At 37.3% G+C, this 26,537-nt stretch overlaps 1 protein-coding gene across 7 annotated transcripts in view; it reads right to left on the bottom strand.

The window, feature by feature from the left end:
* Window positions 1–26,537, bottom strand: part of ZNF385D (zinc finger protein 385D) — a 1,173,536-nt gene that overhangs the window by 113,603 nt on the left and 1,033,396 nt on the right. Inside the window, exon 1 of one of the 7 annotated variants that reach the window (XM_064378660.1) lies at window positions 9,181–9,307. The exons of the other annotated variants lie outside the window; for them this stretch is intronic. Within the exon in view, the coding sequence (XP_064234730.1) occupies window positions 9,181–9,258 (78 nt within the window). The 5' untranslated portion in view covers window positions 9,259–9,307. Of the gene's footprint in view, window positions 1–9,180; window positions 9,308–26,537 lie in introns of those variants that run through there. 7 annotated transcript variants of the gene reach the window in all.

Here is a 26,537-nt window from a genome sequence, read left to right as displayed (position 1 = left end):
GAGGTGTCCTCCAAACCTGGCAGTAAGGTTATTCTCCCTGAGTTAAAATTGTAGTGGATGAAATTAACATTTACAGAAACCTTATAAAGGAGAGGTCAAAAGCAGGAAGGCAGGATGGGAGTATTAATCAAGGGCTGACTAGATATAAAAGAGAGCTGTGTCTTAATGAATGTTATTAACATATCTGAACTAAGTCTGTTAGTTGAATAGGTTTCACTCTGGCATCTAGAGAAAGGGAATTTAAAGATTAACTTCACAAAGAATTCTTTTACTTCCTGATAAATATAGAGGGGGAAACCACACCACTACCACTACCTGATCTTACTTTTGAATCTGCCATTCATTGCTGTCTAGTACAACCACAGAAAAAATGGTCCATTCAATAAATCACGTATTTTTTTAAAATTTTATAAATATATCATTTAAAAGTCTCAATAATTATAAAATGTAAGCACCTCCAGCTTCTCAATGTGGAGAAACAAACAAAAAGCTGCAACTCAGTGAGATTTCTGAGATTCTACTCTATTTTTTTTTCAATATTTTCGGATATTAGTTTTCAGTTTCTAAATTGACCTCTTAAAGGTCAATTTAGAAACTGAAATTTTTCCTCAAATTCTATGACTTGAGGAAAAAATGCCAAATGGAGACTGAATTTGGGATTTGTGTGTTTTTTTTTTCCCCAATGGCATTTGCTATTAGCACTGAAAAACAAAAAGTTTTCTCTAAGTAAGAATTATTAAAATTTTGACTGCAGATATTAAAAAAATCATAGACCATTTGATTTTCTATGGTATATTAATCTCCAAATTGTTTGAATTTACCATTGTCAAAGCTAGTAAAAAAAAATTAACAAACATCTATGTTTTATGACAAGTTGAGACATTCCAGTCTTAAATACAGCAATTGTCTAAGTAATGTTTGTTAATATCACTGCTTTCACTTTCTAAACCAGCAAGTGATTTTTTTCCCCCTTGGGCATATATTAACAATTTACTTTTTGCAGACAAGTGCACAAATATGATTAGCTTTTGCAAATTGCTTCTTATTCTGTTACTGGTAAGTAATTTTTATACTATTACACTGTAAACAGATGCTATTTTCCACTACATATTCAGCTGTAATTAGCTAATTTAATGTGTTAAAACAACAAAAGAACTTCAAGAATGATTCAGTGATTCAAGCTGCATGGTAACTAAGAGAAATCAAGCCTGAAGTTTGTACAATTATTCCAAAACTTAGTTTTTGATAAGGAATCATAGAGCCCCTGTTCCTTAAAGTTGTTGATCTATAGTTGTGTTTTCACATTTGCAGGGCTGGTCCTGCAAATTTCCAAGCAGGAGGGATACACAGGTTCCTCTTCTCATTGCTCTCCCATTTCCTAAAAACTGAACTATTAGTTCAAGTGTCACTCTTCTGCATTGAAGACTAAATTTGTTTATATATTTGTTCATTTAGATATTTACATATGCAGCAAATGTTCCTGCCCTGTGACATAGCTCTCTCTATAGGTGTGTGTGTGTGTGTGTGTGTGTGTGTGTATAAAAAATTGCAAAAGTGGTGCAAGAAAAGGAGATGTAGAACATGCAGCCATGGAGATAGGCTAAAAACTCAAAAAATCTGGTATCATGGAAGCAAGAGTGATAAAGAGCATCTGGAAGGGAATGCCTATCACTACTGACTGCTGCTGCTGTAACAGATAGGAGGGCGTGGAAGTGTCCATTAGATTTTTGCAACATGTATATTATTGGGAACTGTAAAGACAGGACAATTTAATGCTAATCTATTCACTGGAACAATAGATTTTGAAGACAATAGATTTTGGAAAGGAAATATAGGATCTGAATGCTTGGTCATGAATTAGCTAATTGGATTGGTTTCCAGAAGCAAACTTCAAGCATCTGACACGATTGTTCTGAACTGAGTACTATTATCTTATTTAGTACTACTAATATGTATTTCCATATTATAAGTGAGTATCTGGAAACAGACCTGCCTTTGATTCTATCATTAGAAAAGCACAAAGATGAGGTAATATCGTTAATAACATTAATGAGTTATGTTAAATACTTTCGCTCTTTAAAAAAATCCATGATGTGGAAAATCTTAAAAGTGCAAATAAGAAAAAGGTATAATATAAAATAACTTATAAACTAGTTATGCAGTGTTAATTCTTTCAGAGATTTTTTTTTCTATCAGAAGGTACATAGTAGGTGCTCAGTATTTATTTGTTAAATGATAATTACATATTATTGTACAAAAAAATGAATCACACTGTTCATGCTGTTACATCAACCACTGTCTTCAACATTTCTCCATTTGACCAATATTTCTTGGTTTACATCCTCATGATGGTTACCATTCTTAGGGAGAAGTGCTATACCTTTGTGCAGTTAGAAACAAGCTATAAACGTGAAGGTACAGCTCTCAACTAGGCCACTAACTTTATATACAAAACATAATTCATTTCACCTCCAGTATGAATTTTTTTCTACCCTTAAAATATTAATAGAAAGGTTATCATCAAATTACTGAATAGAATGATTTATTGGTTATCTTTAAAGTAATTTGTTAAAGACTACAAAGGAGTCAAATGTTCATTATCCATAGAAATATCATTAACTTTAGGCTTTCCTCCACAGATTAGCATTTTAAGATTAGCTTTCCTCTGGTCTACAATATCCCTAATGTCTGTAATGGCCATGACTTCCTAAATAGCCAAAACCTCACAGAGCAGATCTGCCTGACAACCAGAGTGCTCACTGCAGAAAAACTATGTAAAAGAAAAATAAACTATTTCTTCTAAGCCCCTCCAGTTTAGGGCATATTTGTGACTCCAGCTGTGTGTTAACATAACTAATACAAATCCTTTTCATATTAGGTGAGCACCAAAGAGCATAAAGATATCCTAGTAATGGCTTCCAAATGTTTTCCAAAGAATATATTTTATGTATTATTCAAAGGACTTTCCATAAAATTCATACTTTTCCTCCAAGTTGGATTTTATTATGTCCATTTCAAAACTGAGGAAACTAAGGATCACAATGTTTAAGGAACTTCCCAAGGTTCATAAGTAGTAAACAACAGAGGCAAGATTTGAAACCAGGTCCCCCTGTCTCCAAAATTCATTGCACCATGAAAAATTTCTCAGATATTTCTGTCTTAAATGCAGATATTCTTCAGAATGAAAAATAGAACCAGAAAAAGGAGAGAAGATAAAATAGAAGTACTTTTCTGATAGAGTACAATTCCCACCTTCTTCTTTTACACCAGAAACTAAATAGGAAAAAAAAAGGGGTAAAATATTCAACTAGTCGTGGGGCACAATCTCAGGGGCATATCAAAGAAACTCATTTCTTCTTCCTTGACACAAAGCCAGACTACATTTCTCTTACAGTTCAGTGGCTACATGACTGAGTGATAGATAATAAGCGCCAGTGAACAGGATCTGCAACATGCCCAGCCCTGATGCACTAAAAATTCCTAAGTGTCATTTTCCTGGCTCTTTCCTTTCTGCTTGCTTGATGCAGACAAACACAGCAATCTTGGAAGCTACCCATTAAAAATATTAAAACACAAGATGGAAGGTCCTGGATTCCAGAATTGCTACATGGAAGAGTTGTGGTGGATCGAATGGATCTAATGGATCAAAACATTTAATCCAATGAATCAAAAACTCTTATTTTGGCTATTACATGAGCAAAACTTGAGTATCTAATTTGTTGGAGCCACTCTAGATCTTTTGATTGATTTATACAGCAGCCAGTGTTACATAAAATCAACAAATACATCTACCTACTATTATGCTTTAATCTTGGAGAAACAGAGTTCTCAGCCAAAGTAAAGAAGAGTGTTCATGAACATATGGGAGCAACGAAGTCTGTAAAATTTAATTTTAGCTAATCTTTGTCTAAATGAAGCATCAAAGGGCTCTGAAAATCTACACATTCTATGGCCTTAAGAAAAAGAAGAATACAACATATCTTTTTGGAGGCTTCTTTTGAGTATTTCTTTAGAAGCACTACAGTAACGTAATACCTAGAAGATGTGCTAAACCTCAGATCTGGACAAACCAAAAATCAATTTTTCCATATTTTTTTCTGAATAAACCTAAATCACTTTTTCCATATTTTTTTTTCAGTTCTTACTAAGTTAATATTTAGTTGGTATGGTTGGTATAACCAGTTTCTCGAATGCTCTACCTGAAACCAAAGATAGAACATGACTGTGGGGTTTTCTTAGCATTGTAGGAAAGCCAGGTAATGTCTTCGTGCCACAGTGCAATTGAATTTTGATTTCTGAGATTCCTATTTGACTTTGACCAAATAAATAAAAAACCCCGTGACTGCCTAAGGAGATTTGCAAGTGATTGATGAAAATTCTCCAGGATCTTAATATAATGTATGTCAAAAATAAAAACTACTTTTATTTCAGGAACCCTTGAAGTATATAGCTTTTTCATGTTTCTTCATTTTTCCTGGCTGTCCTTCCTCATCATAATTTAGAAAGACTTTTTTTATTTTAATTCACTTCTACCTTACTTTCAGGAGACTCAAAGATGATCTTATGATTATTCTTATTTCCATCTTATAAAAATTTTATCTATGGATCTGAAGTCCCTTTGGTAAACATTCAAGACGGGAGACATTGCCTTACAGTAGATATGTAAAGGTAAAGACAGCATAACTCTTCATTAAAATCTTAACACAACCTAGAAGATCATAAACCACAGGCTTAGGAGCTGAGCATTCGTCATTAAGTTTTATTCTACACCTGCCTATGAATGAGAACCTATGCAACAATCTTGCATGTTCTTCACATGTACCCCATAACCTAAAATGCATTAAAAAAAATCACACACACACAAAAAAAGTTTTATTCTAAGTAAAACAGAATGAAACTAAGTTTGTATTTACTGGTCCTGAGTTTAAATTTTGGCTTTCCACTCTATGGATTATGTGACCTTAACCAAGTTACTTTTCTCCATATCTCAGTTTCTTCATTTGAAAATTTATTGCAGAAAAAACTGATATGGTTTGAATGTGGGTTCCCTCCAAATCTCATGTTAAAATGTGATACCCAGTGTTAGAGGTAACACTTAGTGGGAGGTGCTTGGGTCATCAGGGGCTGATCCCTCATGATTGGCTTGGTGCCAACCCCTTGGAGAGAGTGAGTTATTACTCTATTAGTTTAGGCAAGAGTTGGTTGTTTAAAGAAGGCTGGCACCTCCTCCTTTCTCTCACTTCCTCTCTTGCCATTTGACATGCTCACTCCCCCTTTACGTTCCACCATGATTGGAAACTTCCCAAGGCCCTCACCAGACACAGATGCTGGCACTATGCTTCATGTAGTTTTCAGAACCGCGAACTAAAATAAATCTCTTTTCTTCATAAATTATCCAGCCTCAGGTATTTCTTTACAGCAATGCAAAATGGAGTAACACAAAAAGCTCTTCTTTGCTTTGTGAGGATCAGATTAGAGAAGCCCAATTTTGGTGCCTTGAGCAAAGATTACATTTTAGGGAGAAGAAATGGAGTCTCCATCCTGGGTCTTTGATTTACTTACTGTATCACATTAGAACCTTTTTGTGGAAGGAATAATTTTTCTCTACCCAACTCCCAAATTCACGCCCTTTGGGAGACCTTAACTACTTGCTTCCAATCAGCTTTGGATTAAACTACTGGGAGGAGAAAATGCTAGTAATCTCAGGAAGGTGGGAAGAAACATACTAAGGGTGTTTTCATGATAACTTACAAGCATTATATTAAAAGAGACCCTCAGCATGATTAAAACAAATTTGTTTCGTAGAAGTGTCATTCTAAGGAGCTGGAAAGATTTGAAGCCCTCATTCCAGAGACTAAAGGATGTGAAATCTAACAGTGCCCATCAGTGCTCTATGTCTATCTAAACCTTTAGGAAGATGACCGAGCACCACCTCTGAGACAAGCGCAAAGGGAACAATGTCCTGGGGTGTTAGTAGACCAAAAGAACAGCAGAAAAATCAATCCATGTTGATTTGTGCACTCATTCTTAGATCAGATGTTGTTAGAATCCATCCCATGTTTAAACACTGTGTTAAATCCTAGGGCTGTAGTGGCTAAAAAACAAACCAAAAGAAAAAAAAATTGACCCGAGACCCACACTTGACAACCACAAGGATTAAAGAAAACAGTGAATTTTAAAACATTAAGCTCATGATACATAATAGTTATAGATATCATTACCCAGGAAGCTGTTAATATTATGATACCTAGAGCAATCTTGGTATAGATTATAGTACTTTTAGGGAATTTCTACATTGCTATTTCAAGCTTTAAAAAAAGGCAAATTAAAACAAAGAGCTAGTATTGTTCACCTATCAGAATGGTCAAAATTCAGAACACTAGCAACATGAAATGCTGGCAAGGATGTGGAGAAACAGGAACTCTCATTCATTGTTGGTAGAAATGCAAAATGTAACAGCCACATTGGAAAACAGTTTGGCAATTTCTTACAAAACTAAACACACTCTTACCATACAAGGCAACAATCATGTTCTCTGGTATTTAACTCAAAGGAGATACAAACTTATCTCCAAGGAAGAAAAAAACTTTCATGTAGAAATTTATAGCAGCTTTATTCACAATTGCCAAAAATTCGAAACAACTGAGTTGTCCTTCAGTGTTTGACTAGAGAAGCAAACTGTTACATCCAGATAATGGAAAATTATTCAATGTTAAAAAGTAATGAGCTGTCAAGCCCTTAAAAGTCATAGAAGAATCTTAGATGCGTATTACTAAGTGGAAGAAGCTGATCTGAGAAAGCTACATACTCTTTGAGTCCAATTTCATGACATTCTGGAAAAGACAAAACTATGAAGACAGTAAAAAGATTACAGGTTGCCAAGGGTTACGTGGAAGAAAGGATAAATAGATGGAACACAGAGAATGTCAAAGGCAGTGAAGCTATTCTGTATAATACTCTAACAAATATTAGTATAAATCTGTTCAAACCCATAGAATATGCAACACCAATCATGACCCCTAAAGTTAATTGCAGACTTTGGTAATAATGATGTGGCAGTGGAGGTACATCAGTGGAAACAAATGTACCATTCTAGTGGGGAATATTGGTAATGGGGAAGGCTACATAGATTTGGGGGCAGAAGGTAAATGAGAAATCTCTGTATCTTCTGCTTAATACTACTGTGAGCCTCAAACTGCTCTAAAAATAAAGTTGAGAGAGAGAGAGAGAGAGGAGAGCGCCGGTCATGGGAGATAATGCACCTCTTTCTTTGGATGTGGTTAGATCTGCCTGTGATGTCAAGGACTGCTGCAATCATCTTTCACCCATGAGGGAAGGTTTAGAATTAGGGGAGGAAGAACAAAAAGATGGCAAGAATTTTGGTCCTTGGTGAGATCATGAGCTGGTGAAATAACCCGGGAACCATCTTACCTTTAGATTTCTGCATTGTTATATAATAAACCCTTATTATTTGTGCAACAAAATAGCAGTTTTATAAGCCCATTGTAATATATCGGTAGTAGGGGAGGAAAGGTACCTGAAAAGATGAATATGGGCAGGAAAATACAGAGTGATGAATTATATAAATTGCAAACATTTGGTTTATTCGATATCACATTTAGCTGAATATAGATTTTTGATAATTAGATTGCAAGACACTCTTTAAGAATGGAACATTTTGGTTTCCTTCTGGTTGTCTCCAATGTAAATTTTCAAAGCTTTATAAAAAATAATTAAAAAGAAAACCATCTGTACCCTATAATTGAAATAAATGCAGGCAGCATTTGTACAAAAGTGTATATATTTCAGTTGTCCATAATATAATATGCTGAGTAATATTTCCCAAAAAATCCCAGATCTAGTAACTTCCAGGGTTACATATCATATTTCTGTTTATCCCTCACCAATTCATTTTAGCATATATTGAGTTCATTCAGCACTTACTAAATGCCTATGATGGCCAAATTCTATTCTAGGTACTGATGTATTTAAGAAACACACTTAAGGTAGTAAATCAAAGCATTTTACAAACACAAATAGCCTCTAAAATACATCATCTGGAACTCCAAAATATCACTTGCCTCTGATTTTAGAGAGTTGTGCAACTGCTTCACACAAGTCCAGAAGTCTGAGGGTTAAAGATCTTGTAATTCAAATCCTGGGTCTGTATTCCATGAAGATGGATATATAATCACTGCCATAAATTGACAAGTTATGCATAAAGCTACAGTGACAAACAAGGCCACAAGCCATCACAGGTCCCTGAAATTACTGATGTACTACCAAATCACCAGTGAGTGAAAGAGCAGGTGGCCCTCGCCCTGTAGGCTGCAGCTCTAAATCATCCCAATGGACTGGGAAATAAGCACTTCATTTAACATGAGCAGAGGAAGTCACTTCATCATTGGCCTGTCGAACGAACTGCTGACACAAGAAACTTTTCCTCACTTAGAAAACCACAAGTAATAAGCGATTGCTTAACATTTAGAAAATGCCTTTTTATTATTTTTATTTTTTAGTTTTTTTTGCCCATGCTAACTTTCTTATTTGAAAATAAAGTTCAATTCTCTCTGAGTATCTTTTGGTGCACTCAGTATTTGAACTCTAGCAATGTTCCATTAATCCTGTAGAACTAAAACCTTTGGTGAATGTCGATGGCATATAAGTTTAATGTATAACTATAGCTATGCATTTATTATCCATCTATTTGACTCAAAATGCCAACTGTTAGATACTTGAACAGGAATTCAATTGATACCATTTTTGAAAAATGCTACGTCAAGACTGAATTTATTATACAAGATGTTGTGGCTTAGGATTAGAAAGGAAGAGAGAGAAAATCCAAAATCAACCCATCAGTTACAAAATAGAATTATAAATTGCTCCCAGAATTAATTTATATCATCTATCTATATTTTTAAAAGACTACTTAATGGATTTGCATGCTCAATCTCTACTGTAAACAAGAGTTAAATTAACCAAAAGGATAGAATATATTGGCAGAGCCCAATTAACATTCAATTATATTATTCAAGACAAAAGAGAAGTATCAGACATCTAGCAATCTTTGCCACAGTCACCTAATTTGTGATTTAGAAAGATAGTAACTATGAACAATTTTCCTATTTTGATGCCAATGTCAAATATGAAGAGGAAAGAAAATTAACACTGAATACTTACTGTGAATCTGCTGCTTTGCTTACAATACCCTTCTTTAATCTTGAGAGCCAGCTTATACGGTAGTATGATCATCTTCATTATACAAGAGTTTGAGACTCACAGAAGTTAAAAAAATTAACTTACTCAAAGTCACACATCAAATAAGTGTTAAGACTAGAAATAGACTAATCCAAGTTCTTTAGTCTTTCCATTTCATAGAGCTGGAACAAATAGTAACCTGGAAAAGAACTCCTTTATCATCTGAACTTGCAGTGTAGACTAGGTGTGAAACTGAAACATTCATCACTATGATTTTCCAAATGATAACCCACTGATTTGAACAGATTGTTCCATCAACACTCTAAGATGTCTACTGTAGCTGACTTAATATAATCGCCACCACACACGCACCCCAAATACTCAACAAAAGGTGGTTCGGTTCTTCACACACAAAAAAATTGGAACTAAATTGAACTTCTATCAGTGGCAAATCACTCCCAAGCTGACCGGAAAAGCAGAGAGCTGGAGTAGTGCTTTTACGCATGCTGCTAACTCGAATAAGCACAGCTGGGCTGAGGAGACCTCTTTTCCTAAATTCTGTTGCCAAGCTGAATTTTATGATCTTCACTGGCAGCTGATCAAATGCAAACTCTTAACTTACAGCCAAGTTATCTTAGAGCAGCTGTTGGAATAAATCATTTAGAATGCAAATCCAGTCCTTAATCTATGGGAAAACTGTTGCTAGTGATGGATGGCTTTTGAAGCAACAGTTCATGAAAGACACCCTGATGTCCTCTGGTATCGTGGAGGAAGAAATATTTAGCTGCCATTCGTGTTTGTTTTCGTTTGAGCGGTTGTCCTTACAGGGGTTATTGCAGGTCTATGGAAAGAAAGTCAGCCAGGTGTTTAAAATCTGTCTCAACTCTCTTTTCTACATAAGTAAAATTGAGATCATAAGAAACATTGTAATAAGTTTCAGATAATGTTCTCTTAGTATTTAGAACTGCAGTAACTGTAGTCTAAATCACCTAAAGAACACAGCAACAGGAATATAATATCTTCTTAGCATTTAGGACTGTACTAACTGTAGCGTAAATCATCTAAAGAACATAGCAACAATATAACAATTTGCCTAGAATTCTTTGTGATGCCAGGGAAGTAGCAATGTCAGCACCTACCATTGATCTTGCTTCTAAAGAATCATGTTACTCTAGGTATGAATGATCAATTAAAGTTGATAAAGCCTTTTTCCCCCTTTATATTCATCTAACTACCGGCTAACAGTGACCTTCTAGCACACTTAATACATGAAGAATTCACTGAGTCTTTCAATACCTTTGATCCTCCTCTCTTTAATTGAATGAAATCTTAGAAAATACTCAGTCCTGATTACTAGGAAGTTGCTTACTGAAGAAACCTAGGCTTTGAGCAATATCTACAAAGATCTCATCACATAGTAACTGCCAGAGTTAAGGCAATAGAAAAATGTACATCTCTGTCTGCTCTTGTTTTGTTAGGCGTAGAGAATGATAATTGCGAAACTTCAAACAAATCTGAAGAATTATCAGAATAAGAGCAAATTGCTCCCATGAGAAAAGGATTAGAAAAAGGAAGATACACCTACTTAGGGATTTTTTTTTTTCATTCTTTCAGGCCGGCTCTTTGTGTACAGCAGATAAATTTTTCTACATAATTTAACTATGAATATTAGTCTAGAAGCTCTCTTAAACCATGACACAGATCTAATTAGCCACTTTCACATGTGCCCACTGCGCCAGCCTACACATGAGCCAACCTGCACAAAGGGAAAAACAAAAACGTATGTCTAACCATACTTATTTCTAGGTCTTGCTTCTCTCTGATCTCATCATTAGTCACCCCCGGTTTTCTTAAATACACAACTGTCCACATTACTAATCTGCATGAGTCTGTGGTAGAGAAAGTGGGTCTTCACCTGGGATGAGGAAAATATTCTGGATTCCCCACAATCATAACAAGAAGATGGAGCTGGATCTATCATCTTTAACAACTATTCGCCTATATTCTACAAGGGTAGGCACTGCCAAAGCCTTTGATAATCCAAACATTTCTTAATGATTAAACAGTAACAACTTACTTGGAAAAAAAGTACTCTTCTCTTTCATTTTACTATTTTCCTAGCTGACAACTGGGAATTGATCTTATCAGGTATTCATCTTATTTGTTGATGAAGTAGGTAATGGAGGACCCTAGCAATATGCTTAGTGCTAAGATAGCAAGAAAAGCCTGGCTCCACTATAAAACTATCTAATGTCCATGACCAGACAAAATATTATGATGTCAGAAAATGGAGTAAGCCCACAGGAAGAAGATCATGTTCCCTCACCAAGATTGAATTGGGGCAAAGATAGCTTCTCCTATTTCTCCTTTGAATGTCTCCATTTATTGTCATGTGGTGTAGACTTTTATGGTTTGAGCTAGAAAGAGGAAGAAGCCCGACTTGGAGAGGGCAGAAATATTCTAGAGCTTAAATAAAAGAAGGCTTGCATGTATATAACTGGCAAGCATCATAATATTTATTTGGTCATTAATTTATGCATTTAATTAGTATTTATTAAGCACTATATACCAAGCAATGCTCTAATAGTTGAATAGAACAGTGAACCAAACAGGCAAAAATCTTTGCCCTGATAGGGCTTACCTTCTAATTGGAGTTGGGCAATATACATAATAAATAATGAAATCATATAGATTATTAAAAGGTGATCGGTGCTTAAGAGAAAATCCATCAGCTAAGGAAAGTAGGGATGATAGGGGTTGAAATCTTAAATACAGTGGCCAGTATGCAGAAATAGGAGGAAGGAGTTTTCCAGGTAGAGAGAAGAGTCAGTGCAAAGGCCTAGAGGAAAGAGTGAGCCTGGTGCACTCAAGGTATAGTAAGGACAGAGTCATGACTACAGTGAGGTTAGCACTTGTCTAAGAAGCAAAACTTCAGGGATACTAAAAAACTAAATAATCAAGATGAATAATATTTTAATGCTATAGCTAAAAAATATCAACTTTTTTTTTTTTTTTTTTTTTGAGAAGGTGTCTTGCTGTCTCGCCCAGGCTGGAGTGCAGGGGTGTGGTCTTGACTCACTGCAACCTCTGCCTCCCGGGTCCAAGCGATTCTCCTGCCTCAGCCTCTCGAGTAGCTGGGATTACAGGCACCTGCCACCACGCCCAACTATTTTTTGTATTTTTAGTAGAGACTGGGTTTCACCATGTTGTCCAGGCTGGTCTCAAACTCCTGACCTCAGGTGATTCACTTGCCTCGGCCTCCCAAAGTGCTGGGATTACAGGCATGAGCCACAGCGCCCAGCCCAGTGTTTTTTTTTTTTAAAGACAGGATCTGATCCTGTGCTAGTACTACAACCCTGTCTTACTCACCTGATTATAATAAAATTTTCTTTACAAAAACAGGCAGCTATCTTACAGGCCACAGTTTCCTAATCTTATCTTTTAAATATTTAATTAAAATATTATTTGTCTAGATTACTGAGTTTTTATAGAACCCTCTTAAATATCACACCCAAGATCAGTGCCTTACATAGTTTTGGACCTGGTCAGGAGGTCAGTGAGGCTGAGGGGGAGTGAGTGAGGTGGGCAGCTGGAGAAGGTGAAGCACAAAAGGCTTCCAGAGGCCATGTTTCATAGAACTGCATGGCCTCTGAAATCTAAGGATTCTGCCTTTTAATCTAAATGAAATGCAGCACCATTAGAAGATTTTCAACAGAAAACACATCTGATCTTGGTTTATATTTTTAAAACGATGAGCACAAGGAGTAGAAGCAGGGAGAATGATTATGAAGAATTTTACAATAATACAGATGAGAGACAGTGGTGGCTTGGACCAGAGGGATAGTATGGAGATGGTGAGAAGCAGTCAGATTCTAGATATATTTCCGAGGTATATCTAACATTGTTTGTGTAGGATTGAATCTAGCATGTGAAATAAGAGTAAGAATGACCCTAATATGTTTAGCCAGAGGAATCAGAGGGTTGGAGTTGCCATTATAAGAGGAATATTCTCTGGTTTTGGAGGACTGAGCGATGGCCTTTAGTTTTGGAGATATTAGGTATGAGGAATCTATTAGGTAACCAAGTGCAGATATTGAGTGAGCAGGCAAATATTTAAGTATGGAGTTGAGGGAGAAAATTGGATGTAGATACCAATATGGGGGTCATCTGGAAGTCTGTATTGGTAACTTACTCCCTTCCTCCATTTCCAGATACAGAAACATTTCTTCTGTGAAGCAGAATTGGGAATCCTTTTTGAGAGAATGTATCTCTCTTCGTGAGACAGGATGGGTTGTGTGACATGTTAACTTTCACTCTTTTATACTCTTCAGTGAACTAGGATTTTGTTTAAAAACAAAAGAAACTTGGTTCTGTACATGAAATAGCTTTGGTGGAGTCTCTGCTTCCACTGAGGTTTCAATCCTTGGCATTATTTTAAATATTGGCAACTTTTTTCAAGTTAGAGGAGAGAGCAGGGTCAAAATTTTAGAAACTGGATCCCACCACCACTGTGATACTTCCTAAACTGCATCAAATGTTCTGCCAACATGTAATGTGCTAATAGAATTGCAATGTGAACTGAATATCTCCATATCTCCAGAGGGGAAAAACTGTGATTGGGGGCATGGAGTAGGGGAAGGGAAACTCTTCTTTAAGTTATTTATTTAAACTAAAGATTTATCATTTCATATCAAACTGTCTACAAGTAAATACATAAATACATTTTCAGTCAATCTGAGTGTTTTATAAATACACAAACTTTGCCACTTACGTTGGGCTTATTCAAAGTCAAGCATTAGGTGATACACTGTGGCTAAAGTTTAAAAGTTCTGTTTCATGTATAAAAATCATACTGTGGGCTAAGATGACAAGTTCCTTGTGGCAAACCATTTGCCTAGACTCTCTAGTCTGAGAAGAGATGAACTAGTTAAGACTCCCTCTTCAGGAGAAGACCCAGTTTGCTGACTGCTAATATGGAACAAAGGGAGTGGTGCAACAAAATATTCAAGTTAATGTTTTATTTTGTTTTGCTTTGTTTTGTTTTGTTTTGTTTTGTTTTGAGAGGAAGTCTTGTTCTGTTGCCCAGGCTGGAGTGCAATGGTGTGATCTCAGCTCATTTCAACCTCTGCCTCCCGGGTTCAAGCAATTCTTGTGCCTCAGCCTCCTGAATAGCTGGGATTACAGGCATGTGCCACCATGAGCAGCTAATTTTTGTATTATTAGCAGAGATAGAGTTTCTCCATGTTGGTCAGTCTGGTCTGGAACTCCTGACCTCAGGTGATCCACCTGCCTTGACCTCCCAAAATGCTGGGATTATAGGAGCCACCACGCCCGGCTCATGTTGATTTTTAAACCTGCAGAATAATAATAGTGCAATCCTTGACAAACTTGATCAACTCCTATCCCAAGAAGATTCAAGACCACAGAGACATCAGTGAGCCAGTTTGAGTGTTTAGCTCAGCTTTTCAAAACATGAATTTCCTATTCAGTCCCGTGTGGCTTATACATTTCTACATAGATCACTTTCTCATTAATTGATGTCATTTGCCCTGGTTTTGTTACATAGATTAAATTAAGAACCAATAATATCTAAATGCTGGTAGAAAATAAAACCACAGAGCTCTCTTAGTCGGTCTATTTCAGTCAAAAACAGAGATGCATCACTGTTATAGGCGGTCTAACCATAAAAGAAATTTTAATTTCTGTAACTAGGCCTTTTAATAGAAAGACATGATTTCTAATTAAATTCATGTTATTCTGTAATTTAATATGCTAGCCTGTTTTCTTTATGCTTTGTACTCTAAATGTTAAAATGATTCTCTAAATTATTGTTTCAGATTTTATAAAGTGATAAAAATACAACAAAATACAAGAAGGAGAAAAATAGTTTATGGTTACACAGAGAATACATTAAATGCTTTTAAAATCAAATATTTTAAATATTTTATGAAACCAATAAATGTCCTACCATGATAATATTTTATCATTGCTCTAGTAACTTTTCTGATAATGCTACTGTCTTAAGAAATATGGGTTGGCTTGGAGAAATAAGATATTTTTCTATAGTACAGACACAGCATAAGAGCAATTGAGCTGACTTTGAGCAATTGATTTAAAAATATTTACTTCTCAGTGTCTTTTTAAACCATGAATATAGCTAGTTAGTTTTACTTAAAATAAGATGAAAATTAAAGATAAATATTCCCTAGCCCAAGCCAAAACATAAAACAAAAACCTAACTTAAGAAACCATTAAAAATAAACAAAATTAGACTTGCAAACATTCTAGTAATACATAGGCTAAACTGCTTTTTACAGAATTACTGAATATTCATTGAATTATAATTCATATGCATTTAGTTTCTGCAATATCTTCATTAGAAGCTGGAGAAAGCTTTCTATGATAATAAGAATACAAAAGATTGTAAGTTCCTTTTTTGCATTAAATAGGCAAAAGCAGAATAATAACACTATAGCACAAATAATCAAGCAAACGTTGAGAGCTATTTTGGTAGAATATTTTATATAAGAGAGAAGGTAGAGTCAAAGATAGACATGACAACTCAATGAGACCTAAATGTAAATGATAAAACCATTGACAAAAGCCTTGAAGGAAAATGCTTTTCCCCTCGGGGGATGATTTGTACTGGCCTCCAGGTGTAATATTATGTGCACTGATGAGCTGATCAACAGAACAGAACTTCTACCCAGCTGTAATCAAGAGTGATTGATGGTTGGGACAAAAAAAGTTGATTATCATGACAAGTTCGCTGATGCAGAGAAAATAAGCTCTGCTTGGGAAATGGATAAAACCTGTTCAGAGACTACCTTCTGAAACCTTATTTGTAAAGGAATCTAAAAGAAGGTTAAAAGTTGTGAAGATGAACTTGATGTCCCGATAAACCTGATAAGAATAATTTGCCATACATCAATCTCCACAGATTTCCTAAACAAGAAATTTAAAAGCTCATTTATGCCCAATAAAGAGTAACCACATACCCTGAATGTTACTTATGTTAATTATGAAAAGATCTACTTCTTGAAGTACCACTGAAAATCACATATATACAGAGAATTAAATTTTCATGGCGTATCATGCCTCCACTTCTCTTCAGCTCCCTCCTCACAACCTAAGACTTCCCCCAAATGACTGCAATCTTTACCACTATCAGATTCAATTTATATCAAAACACAGATTTGGACTGAGACTACCAATCCCAGAGGCAGTATTTTGCATTTAAAATGAGGTTTGGTAGGCTTCATAAAAGGTGATTCTGGGCCAGAGTGTAAGGTGTAAGTACAGTGTTCTAATATAGTAGTACCTGGATTGTGCAAAGATCTCTGGAATATGAAAGAATACATTCATCTTTTCAAATTCTGATAAGTCATCTAAGAAATTCTAACAATGTAATCCAAATGCAGTGTGTAATTTATGGCATGTCTCGTATAATTTCATTCCCCTTAGCCAGAGAATAAAACCAAATCACCACTCTTAAACAAATCACCATAAGAAATGTTAGCGTGAAGAAGGTAAAAAAATGAATGGATGGTTCATTTCATCTATGTAGACACTTGAGAAATTTTTGGCCATGTAGACACTTGAGAAAGGTAAATTATTCATCACAATTACTTTAGTTAATTAATATGATAGGGCTCAGTAAAAATTAGACAATAATAAATAGCAACTGTTAGGAAGGGAAAGATATGAATGGCCACAAAACCCCAAATTACACAAAAGAAGATACTAAAATGAGTTACCTTTTCTTAAATTCCTTTGCTCATCTGACTAGGAACAAACCCTTCTACTGTCCTAGTTTTCAAGTCTATGGTGAAACTGATGATTTATTAAATGCTGAAATAGAACAAAATATAACAAAAAAAAAAAAGCAAGAGTCTTGATAAACAGGATCTAGATCGAATGAAATGGAATGGGCAAATTTTATCTTTGAGACTTTCAATTATTGGTGACCACTAGTCTAGTTTCTACTTTTAATTTCTACAAGTTTTGTTAGTGCCTAGTAATACTTTAAGAAATGTATGTAGTTGTAAAAGAGATACCAAAAAAACTTGATTATAATTTTAGTAGATATGTATATCCAGCAATTTCTGGGCAACTGGTTTTCATCAAGGATTTTATTCCATAGCTAATAAAGATTTCATCAGTGATAAGGTTGCTGGTGCACTCTGAAATATTCACAATCATAAAGTTAAAATTTGGGGATGTTTGACAATAGTAATTTCTTTTTCAAATAAACTAAAACTCAGAGGCATCTATGAAACAAACTTTCAGAATCATAAGAACAAGTTTCTAGATCATACTCGTCTAATTCCACTTATTTACTTCCCTTTAAAAATATTTGAATTTTCATGTAAAGGTTTCAGACAATCAGTTGCTTAGGATATGAATCCTGCATTGTGGAGAGATTAGGCACTGTGGAAAAGGAAGCCTAAAATTCATTTTTAGCAAAATGTAGAAATTTTTCTAAATGCTCCTTAGTGAAGCTGAAACTTAAACCATCTTAGAGATTCCTGGGTTTTTCTTTTCTTTTCTTCCTTTTTTTTTTTTTTTTTAGAGATGAGGTGCCAGCCTGCTTCCCAGCCTGGAGAGCGGTCCTGTGATCAGTGCCTACTGCAACCTCGAACTGCTGGGCCCAACCAATCCTCACACCTCTGCTTCCCAAGAAGCTAGGACTACAGGTGCGCACCACCATGCCTAGCTAATTTTTAAATTTTTTTTTTGTAGAGATAGAGTCTTGCTGTGTTGCTCAGGCTGGTCTCAATCCCCTGGTCTGCCCGTGATCCTCTTCCACCTCCTCAAGCATTGGGATTACAGGTGTGTGCCACTGAAACAGCCAGGTGGGAGGGGTTTCGTGGAGAATCTCCAACCCGCCTGCCCACTGAGGTGTAGCCTCAGGAAGTTCAGCAGGGAGGTGCCTGGCCCCTCCTCTTCCTGTGTGGAACCTGGGATTGCAAGCGCCAGCGGGAAGCCTCTAGCAGGGGGCTGTGGCCTGGCAGAGGATCCCTGTTTCGCCCACTTTTTTTTCCCTTTTCGCCCAATAAAACCCAGCTTTATTCACCATTTAAACCGTCTCCAAGCCTACATTTTCCTGGCCATGGGACGGACAAGAACCCAGTCTTAGCTGAACTAAGGAAAACTCCTGCATCATTATTGGCGCACAACGTGGGAGCTCGAGAAGTGGTGAGTGAAATGGGGACTCAATCTCACTGTTGGCCGGGGTATGGTAGCTCATGCCTGTAATTCCAGCACTTTAATGGGGCCGAAGCGGGCGGATCACCTGAGGTCCGGAGTTTGAGACCAGCCTGGCTAACAAGGTGAAACGCTGTTTCTAGTAAAAATACAAAAATTAGCCAGGTGTGGTGATGCACCTGTAATCCCAGCTATTCAGGAGGCTGAAGCAGGGGAATTGCTTGAATCCGAGAGGCGGAGGTTGCAGTGAGTCAAGATCGCTCCATTGCACTCCAGCCTGGGCGACAGAGCTAGACTGTCTTGGAAAACAAACCACTCACCCTAAGCCTTTTCATCTTGGAATTTCTGAGCTTATGGGAAACCTCACCCCAACCCCTGTCGCTCCTAGGGGTTAGGGGCCTTTTCATGGCCTTTTCCTAACTTTTTCCAGACGAAGTGGTGAGCATCAGCTCCTCCCCACTCCATGCAGGGCTGGGGCGCCTGGCCCAAGCGTCCCTAACAGCAGGCTGGCTGGTTCCCAGCCACAAGCATCTACAGCCTTCCCCTTCCCCAGCCAAGGGGTTTCACTCCGTGGGACTGTAATTAAGCTTAAACTTTCTCCCTGGTGGAGGAACCAGTTGCATAAGAATAAGAGGTTCTTCTCCAGGCCTTTTAAAACTGTTTCTTTTCTTTCCCCTTCTCTATCCTGTCAGCAAGTTAACTTTTAAAGTTCTCTTTTTTTCTTTCTAGAAGATGTTTTACTAGGCCAGGCCCCCCTCCCCAGCAACTATCACTGTTTATATTTTCTGCAAAGTTCTGGTTGTGAAATCAAGCTTTCTTCTTGTTTTACATTCTGAGGGCATGGCTTGTAACTCTGGTTTGCAGGCTTTGTTTAGCAGTCCTGTCATAGGGAGTAAGTTTCTTTCTGGTATTATATCTGCATGTTTTCCTAGCCCTGTCTCTTAAAGGACCCACCCAGCGACTGGATTTTTTTTGTCTGTGTGTGATGTCTGTAAAAAGAGCTCTAATTTGGCTTAAAGAAAAGCACTTGGAACCAGTATGTTTTTAAAGGGGAGATAAAATGTATGGTACTTTTCAGTTCACGTGACTTTAATCTTTGAGGAAAAAAAGTCAGCCCTAAAGACTATTAGTAAAATGCAGGTCAGGTGCAAGGTTTGCTAAGTGTTTTTGAGGTTACAAACTGTTCTTTGGGTTTGGAGAACTATCTGACTTGCCTGCTTCACAATTGGTAAGGCCTGGGGACAGATGGGACTAAGTAGGCAAAACTTGGAGGCAGTTAGCGCACAATTAAGGCAACTTAGCAAGTTTTACCTTAAAGTTAAAAATTGCTAAGAGTTAATTGAAACTACTAGAAATGGATTTGCATGCAAGGTGTGTAGGAACAGTAAAATGTGTTGTGTTATTTTAGTGAAAGGTTGTAAGAAGGCATAGAAATGTAAACTTTGGTCTAGGGTTAAAGGATTGTTTTGCGTTAAATTAGAAAAAAGCTGAAGGTTCAAAGAAGTGGTGGAAGAATGGTGGAAATTAATCTTTCTGAAGAGTTTCTCCGAACATATTGACTGACTTCAAAAAAGGGTATTATGTGGTTTTTCTGCAAATTGAACATTGAAATAAAGTCACAACAAGGTATTCTTAAAATGCTCATCTGCTCTTCTGCAAAATTTAGAAAGATTTATAAAAGGTTTTTGCTGCTTTAAAATTTGAGTCATCGCTTTGGCAAAATAAATAACTTTTGGTAATCTGGAATTCTGTTTCATAATATCAAGTGTTTTAAACCTTGAACATTTAGTAGCCTAATCAAAATTAAACTTCAGTTTCAAATTGTCTTCCCTGGTACCTGGCTTTGCGAATACTTCAGAGGGCCCCTCAAGTGTCCAGAAAAGAAAGGTAAACAGGATTATTTGACATGTTCAGGTACATGGGATTGCCAGAATGATGTTCAATCTTCCTTAGGATATGTCTTGTTGAATAATGCTAATATATGTTCCAAAATTGTATGGGATTTCTAAAATTCTAATGTCTAAGTATATTCCATCAATCATAATTAATGTTGTTATGTTGTTATAAACTACAGAGATAATCAAATTTCTTTCCCAATTGTCTTTCTAACTTTAACCACCCTGGACATTTTGCTAGTCACAGACAATTGCTGTCTTATTTTAATCCTTTTCAAAGTTGGTTTATAATGAGCTATAGAACTTTAACAGGTGCTCTCAAATACAGGCTTCTGATAACTGTAGAGACTGTAACATTGGAATAAAGGAAAATGTGTAGGATTCAAAGAGATGAAATGCTCATGAATATCAAAACCAGAGTTAACTCACAGCTGAAGCAACCTTTTTTGACTTTTGCTTGGAATATTGCTGATCTATGTTTCATTTTTCAGAGTCAAGGAAACTTATTTTGAACTATTTACAGACTTTTAATGATTAAGTAAGGTATACACTCCTGTGATCAAAATTTGGAGCATGTTTGTTTCCCTCTGCCTGGTTCCTCTAGAATTTGGAAACTGAGTATTCTTATGGCATTTAGTTGTTTGCATCAGTGCAATAAAAATCCATTTTTCTTTTGCATCAAGTCACAATTGAAAAAAAAAATGTTATTTTACCAAGGCTTTGATTGGAAGAATATGCTTCCCTTTCAGGAGTCGAGCTTGACTTACAGAGCCGATAAAAGCCCCATGGGAGACTGGCCTCATACCCTCATCTACACAGTCTCTGTACAGGGTTCCTGACTTGTGGTCAGTAAAGAATGTCACTTTCTAACAGGTCTAAGAGCTCCAAGCTTATTTTGGGACCTCAAGAGGGAGAGGGTCACCCAAATGACAGGATTTTGAGGATGGGAACCCATTGCTGGGTTGGGCTTTAAAAGGTCTTATCCGAGATTCCTTGTGGAGCAAACTTCCATCAAAGCCAATCCAAAAGGCCTTTGTAGAAACAATTATTCTTGCTGCATTTTATGCAAATAATCAAGCCAAGTATAAAACTAAAGTCTGTTTTGCAAACAACCCATCATAATTTTTTTTAAACAAAAGTGAGGACTGGAAAGAGAGAAATTATGTTCCAAAATTCATCAAACTTATACATCTGTCATTAAATTCTAAACTCAGTAGTTGTTTTTAAGTTTTTGCCTACATTTTAGATTTACCCTTCTGTGACCCTACCAGCAATCTCTGGCTGCAGCTCTGAAAGAACTAAATGAATGAGTAATGTAGAAATCTGGATTGATACTCTAGTTCTGAGCAATTATCCTGCAAATCCTATCTGGTGATGGAATAAATAGGGAATAAGTAGTGTACCCATCATCCAGAGGTTTCTTTTCTGGAAAGTAACACCAAGGGAACTAACTAGAGGCAAGCACTAGTCACCCAAATCCTAGCAAGCATGACTATAGCTACCTGTTAGCTGGGTATGTCACAAGAAATCCTTTCCTCTCCCTTGTTGGAGGAAGACTCAGTTCCACAGTTTCACCTTAGATTTGGCTTATGATAAATAGTCCATGCAATCTCCTGAGACACATTTCTGTCCCAGACTCAATTCCAAGCTTTGGGTCAAAGCTCTGGGAAAGAAAACTGGATCTAAGAGATCCAGAGGCAGATGACAACAAAGGCTAAAACGCACAGTGCAGGATGAGTGTGGCTGACTCCTGCCAATTAAGTGAACCCCAAGCTTCCTGTTTCATGGATGAAGGCCATGTTAATATCAATGGCATAAATGAGGCCTAGGGAACTCCAAGGCTACTATCAGTAGGTAGGAAAGAGACATAGGTGAGAGCTGATAATTCCTATTCTCTAGGCCCCGCTGCTTCATGAGATCAAGCCACTTTTGAACTCACAGCAGTGCCTGTCAGTCACTGGAACTCAGGGATGCAAACACTGAAGAGGGAAAGAAGATGCTCTTCCCTCGCTGCCTCACACACCCTGGGTATCTTCTAGGAAGAGAAGGGCACCAGGGACACCTGCACCCCTCTTTCTAGATGGGTAGCCATTCATCTTCAGTCTGTACCCCTTTAGAATCTATGCTGAACCCTGGGACTCCTTTGAAAAAAAAAATACCTTTTTATTCCTTTCTCCTCCTCAGTCTTCTCTTCACTGATAGGTAATTGTGTCTCCATATTATGGTATGCTCCCCTCAGATGCAGCCTCCAAACTGGAAAGAGTTAATTTCCCAAATGTTAAACTGGTTGGCTTAAGATTGAGCTCAGGAGAAGGGAACCCAGAAGCCCAATGTGCCAGCAAAAGGGGAAAGTGTTTTAACCCGTCAGGCTTTTGTCCTTCCTCTCTCTGTGCAAACTAGTAAAAGGCCTTGGAATTTTTTTAGCTGTTCTTACCCCTCCCCTTGTTTCATTTTCATTCATGTTTTCTAATAACCCAGTTGTCTGTTCTTGCCTTCAGGCCATCAAATTCCACACAGTCATGCAACCAGAGCCTCCAACGTTAGCCCCTTCTGCTGGGAACCCTTAGATAAGCCTCAAGGGGAGCTCTGACTGCCATTTCCCCCAAATAGCACCCCCCTCACCTTTAGCAGGAAGTAGTTAAGATCGGTCTTAACCTTACTCTAACAGCAGTTAGATATACTTTTTTTTTTTTTTTTTTTGAGACAAATGCTCACTCTGTCTCCCAGCCTGGAGTGCAGTGGCATGATTTTGGCTGACTGCAACCTCTGCCTTCCAGGTTCAAGTGATTCTCCTGCTTCAGCTTCTGGAGTAGCTGGGACTACAGGTGCCCACCACCATGCCCAGCTAATTTTTTTTTTTTTATTTTTAGTAGAAATGGGGCTTCACCTTGTTGGCCAGGCTGGTCTCCTGACAGCACAGGATCCGCCCGCCTCAGCCTTCCGAAGTGCTAGGATTACAGGCGTGAGCCACTGTGCCCAGCCACATGTACTACTTTTTTTTTTTTCTGAGATGGATTGTCACTCTTGTTGCCCAGGCTGGAGTGCAGTGCAATGACGCAATCTTGGCTAACTGCAACTTCCGTGTCCTGGGTTCAAGCAGTTGTCCTGCCTCAGCCTCCTAAGTAGCTGGAATTATAGGCATGTGCCACTATGCCCACCTAATTTTATATTTTTAATAGAGACGGAGTTTCACCCTGTTGGTCAGGCTGGTCTTGAACTTGAACTTCTGAGCTCAGGTGATCCCCTTGCCTCGGCCTCCCAAAGTGCTGGGATTACAGGCATGTGCCACCGTGCCTAGCCCATGTATTTATTAAGATGGAGAACTAAGACAGCCAGTTGGGGAGGGGGTCCCTGGAACAACTCAAACCAGCCTGCACACTGAGGTATAACCTCGGGAAGTTCACCATGTTTGCAAGAGGAGGAGCCTGGCCCTTCCTCTTCCTGTGTGGAACCTGGGGTAGGAGGGCTGGTGGAAAGCACTCTAACAGGGTACTCTGGCCTTGCAGAGGATCCCTGTTTCCCTTTTTTTCCCCTTTCACGCAATAAAACCCTGCTTGACTCACCCTTTAAATCATCTGCAAGCCTACACTTTCGTGGCCATGGGATGGACAAGAATCCAGTCTTAGCTGAACTAAGGAAAAGTCTTGCAACGCCCCCACACCTGGCTGTTACTATTTTTAACCTTCATTTCCTTTTACAGCAATAAGGAAAAATGTTTCTGGTTTTCAGTGCTGCTTTCTTTCTTCATGCGACATTGATATCTAAGACTTTTAGAACCTTCCTAGCATTTATGGCTTCTTGCCTCATTTTCTGGGAACCCATGGAAAACTTTTAGTTTGTTTAGTTGGACATGTATCTCTTGCTTCACTACTACATTTTATCCTCCCAATCATATGTCCTTCAGTTTTAGCCCTGCTTAATCCTCTTCTCAAACTCTTTGCATTTAATGAAATAGACTCTCAAGATAGATTCTCTTCTGTTCCCTTCAATACTTACTATATTAGTAATGTCCTTTTAGTGCCTCTCAATTTTTAAATATGTTTTTATATCCCTGCAAGCCATAAGCATGCTGCCGATATCCACCCTCGAATAATGGCTGTATTGTGTAGTACAGAACTTAGGCGACTGATGGTCTTAGTTGAAAACTATCAGTTGATGTCAAGGCAAGTCTCAAAATAAATTTCTCCTAGGGCATGTCCCCTGATATCATAAATAAAAGCATTATGTTAAGGAACTTAAGAGCCCTATTTCTTGTACACCTAGCTGTTTCAATAACCTATTGCCCTTGAGAAAGTCAACTAAATACTCTGGTCTTTGGTTTCTCCATCTATACAATGTACAAATAGAAAGGTTTCTTAGACATCTCTATGGTTTTTATGATCTAATAGAAAACAGTTCTGAGTTGTTCACAATACTCTATAGAAATGCAAATATCCCCTTGGTTACTGGAGGTTATAAATATATCTACTGGTCACATCTAAAATCAACTTTCCGTTTTTAGATATTCAGGGTCAAATTTTCCATATCTAAGAGAAGTTGATGGCAAAATGAATATTATTACTTTGTAAAGAAACGCAGAGAAATACAAACTTTTAATAAAGATTTCTCTTTTCTTAGTCCCTTCCTCATTTCATCCACAGAAGAAATGCTGGAGGATCAAAGCCTGATTCAGAGAGTCCTGAAATGACCTAATAGTTGGGGTTTTATTTTTAAAAGCCTGCCAAAGCAGCACACTGCTTAAGTAGATTCCTGTGTTCTTGGCTGGCTCATTTTCTCTTGAAATCTCTAGCAGCTAAACTCAGTATTTCTTGCTCTGTCCTTCTGTTCACGTTTTGTTCTCTGAGAATTCCTGACAGAACTGGGGGTTCCACTCAAGAGGTAGGAACTAGTGAGGTTGTGAGATGAAATGTGTCCTAAATGTCAACTCAGAGTATAAGCCCTTCAAAAAAGAGCTCCTAGTCACTTGTTCAAACACAGTGACAACCTATAGGCCATCACCACACTCTCCAGAGCCAGCTCTTCACACAGGGGTGACCTGACAGCCCAACTAAAACTCATCAGATTCTCAGATGTGTCTCTTCTTTCACACAAGCCGAATGACCCTGTCAAAGGACAGCTTTTGAAGAAGAAAAAGGACCCAGTGGGAAGGCCATAGTGCTCAGGCCAAAGCTCCAAATAATTTTGTGAGTCTTGGAGACGGACACAGGACACTCTCCTATGAGAGAGATGTTTCAAAGCTGCCTGAAAATTTAATTTATAACTGTGTCCCTCAGAAGATCCTTTGGGATGTAGCAGCAGCAACATACTTAAAGAGGTTGATAGCTTTTAATAGATGCAGTTTTCACAGGGACAATTTGTCCCTGCATATTTTTAAAAGGTAAAGATTTAGCAAGAGTGAATGCCTCATATCTTAACAAAAATACACAATAAATACAAACACATTAAGCAGAGTACATCCTTTTAAATACATTTTTTAAAAAAGCAAACGTATTTTCAAACTTTGATATTTCTTAAGAATTTAACATGCAAAGGGAAAATATAACTGCATAACTTTTTTCTATAAAATAAAAATGATCTTTCAGTTTCATTCATTGCAGAATTTATAATCCAATTGCCTGTGTGTCGTATTTTATTTAAGTCTCACATCACTATGAGGTATGGCGAGTCATTTCAAATTAGGTGATTGTAGAATCTGTAACTTCAGTGAAGAGCCTGAAGAAACATGACCAACTAAGAAAAAGCAGCACTAGACTTCAAGTTGTCTAATTCCTGATGCAGTGATTTTCCCACAGTTTCATTCTGCTTTCCTGGAGGCAGCTTTCAGGTTTGGGACTAAATGTACATCCCGTATGCATAGATTTTTATTAACCTTTCTTTTAGGATATGCAGTAACATCCTCAGTCTAAATGTGAGAATGATAATATCGATGTATTCTCATGGGCTTGTTTTAGGAAATTTTTAGAAAATGGGAACTGAGGCCCTCAAAATGGAATCCTAAACACTAGACCACCAGGGAGCATCAAAATGTATAATTTGAGAAAAAATATGCTGCTTAAAAACATAAGATAATAGATGCAATAATTCTCTTTTCCTTTATTAAATTCAAGCATGCTTATAAAGAAAATCTGGAAAATAAAGAAGTAAAAGAATAGTTAATTGACCCCAATACAACCACTATTAGTTTTTGCTTTTCCCCCAGCTAAACTGCATTTCCTTTAAACATCAAGCCCGTGAATA

This window comes from Aotus nancymaae, unplaced genomic scaffold, assembly GCF_030222135.1.
Source record: "Aotus nancymaae isolate 86718 unplaced genomic scaffold, 86718_ANA_hifiasm-v0.15.2.pri h1tg000019l, whole genome shotgun sequence".
Classification (NCBI taxonomy): Eukaryota; Metazoa; Chordata; class Mammalia; order Primates; family Aotidae; genus Aotus; species Aotus nancymaae.
This window is presented reverse-complemented; position numbering and strand designations above follow the sequence as displayed.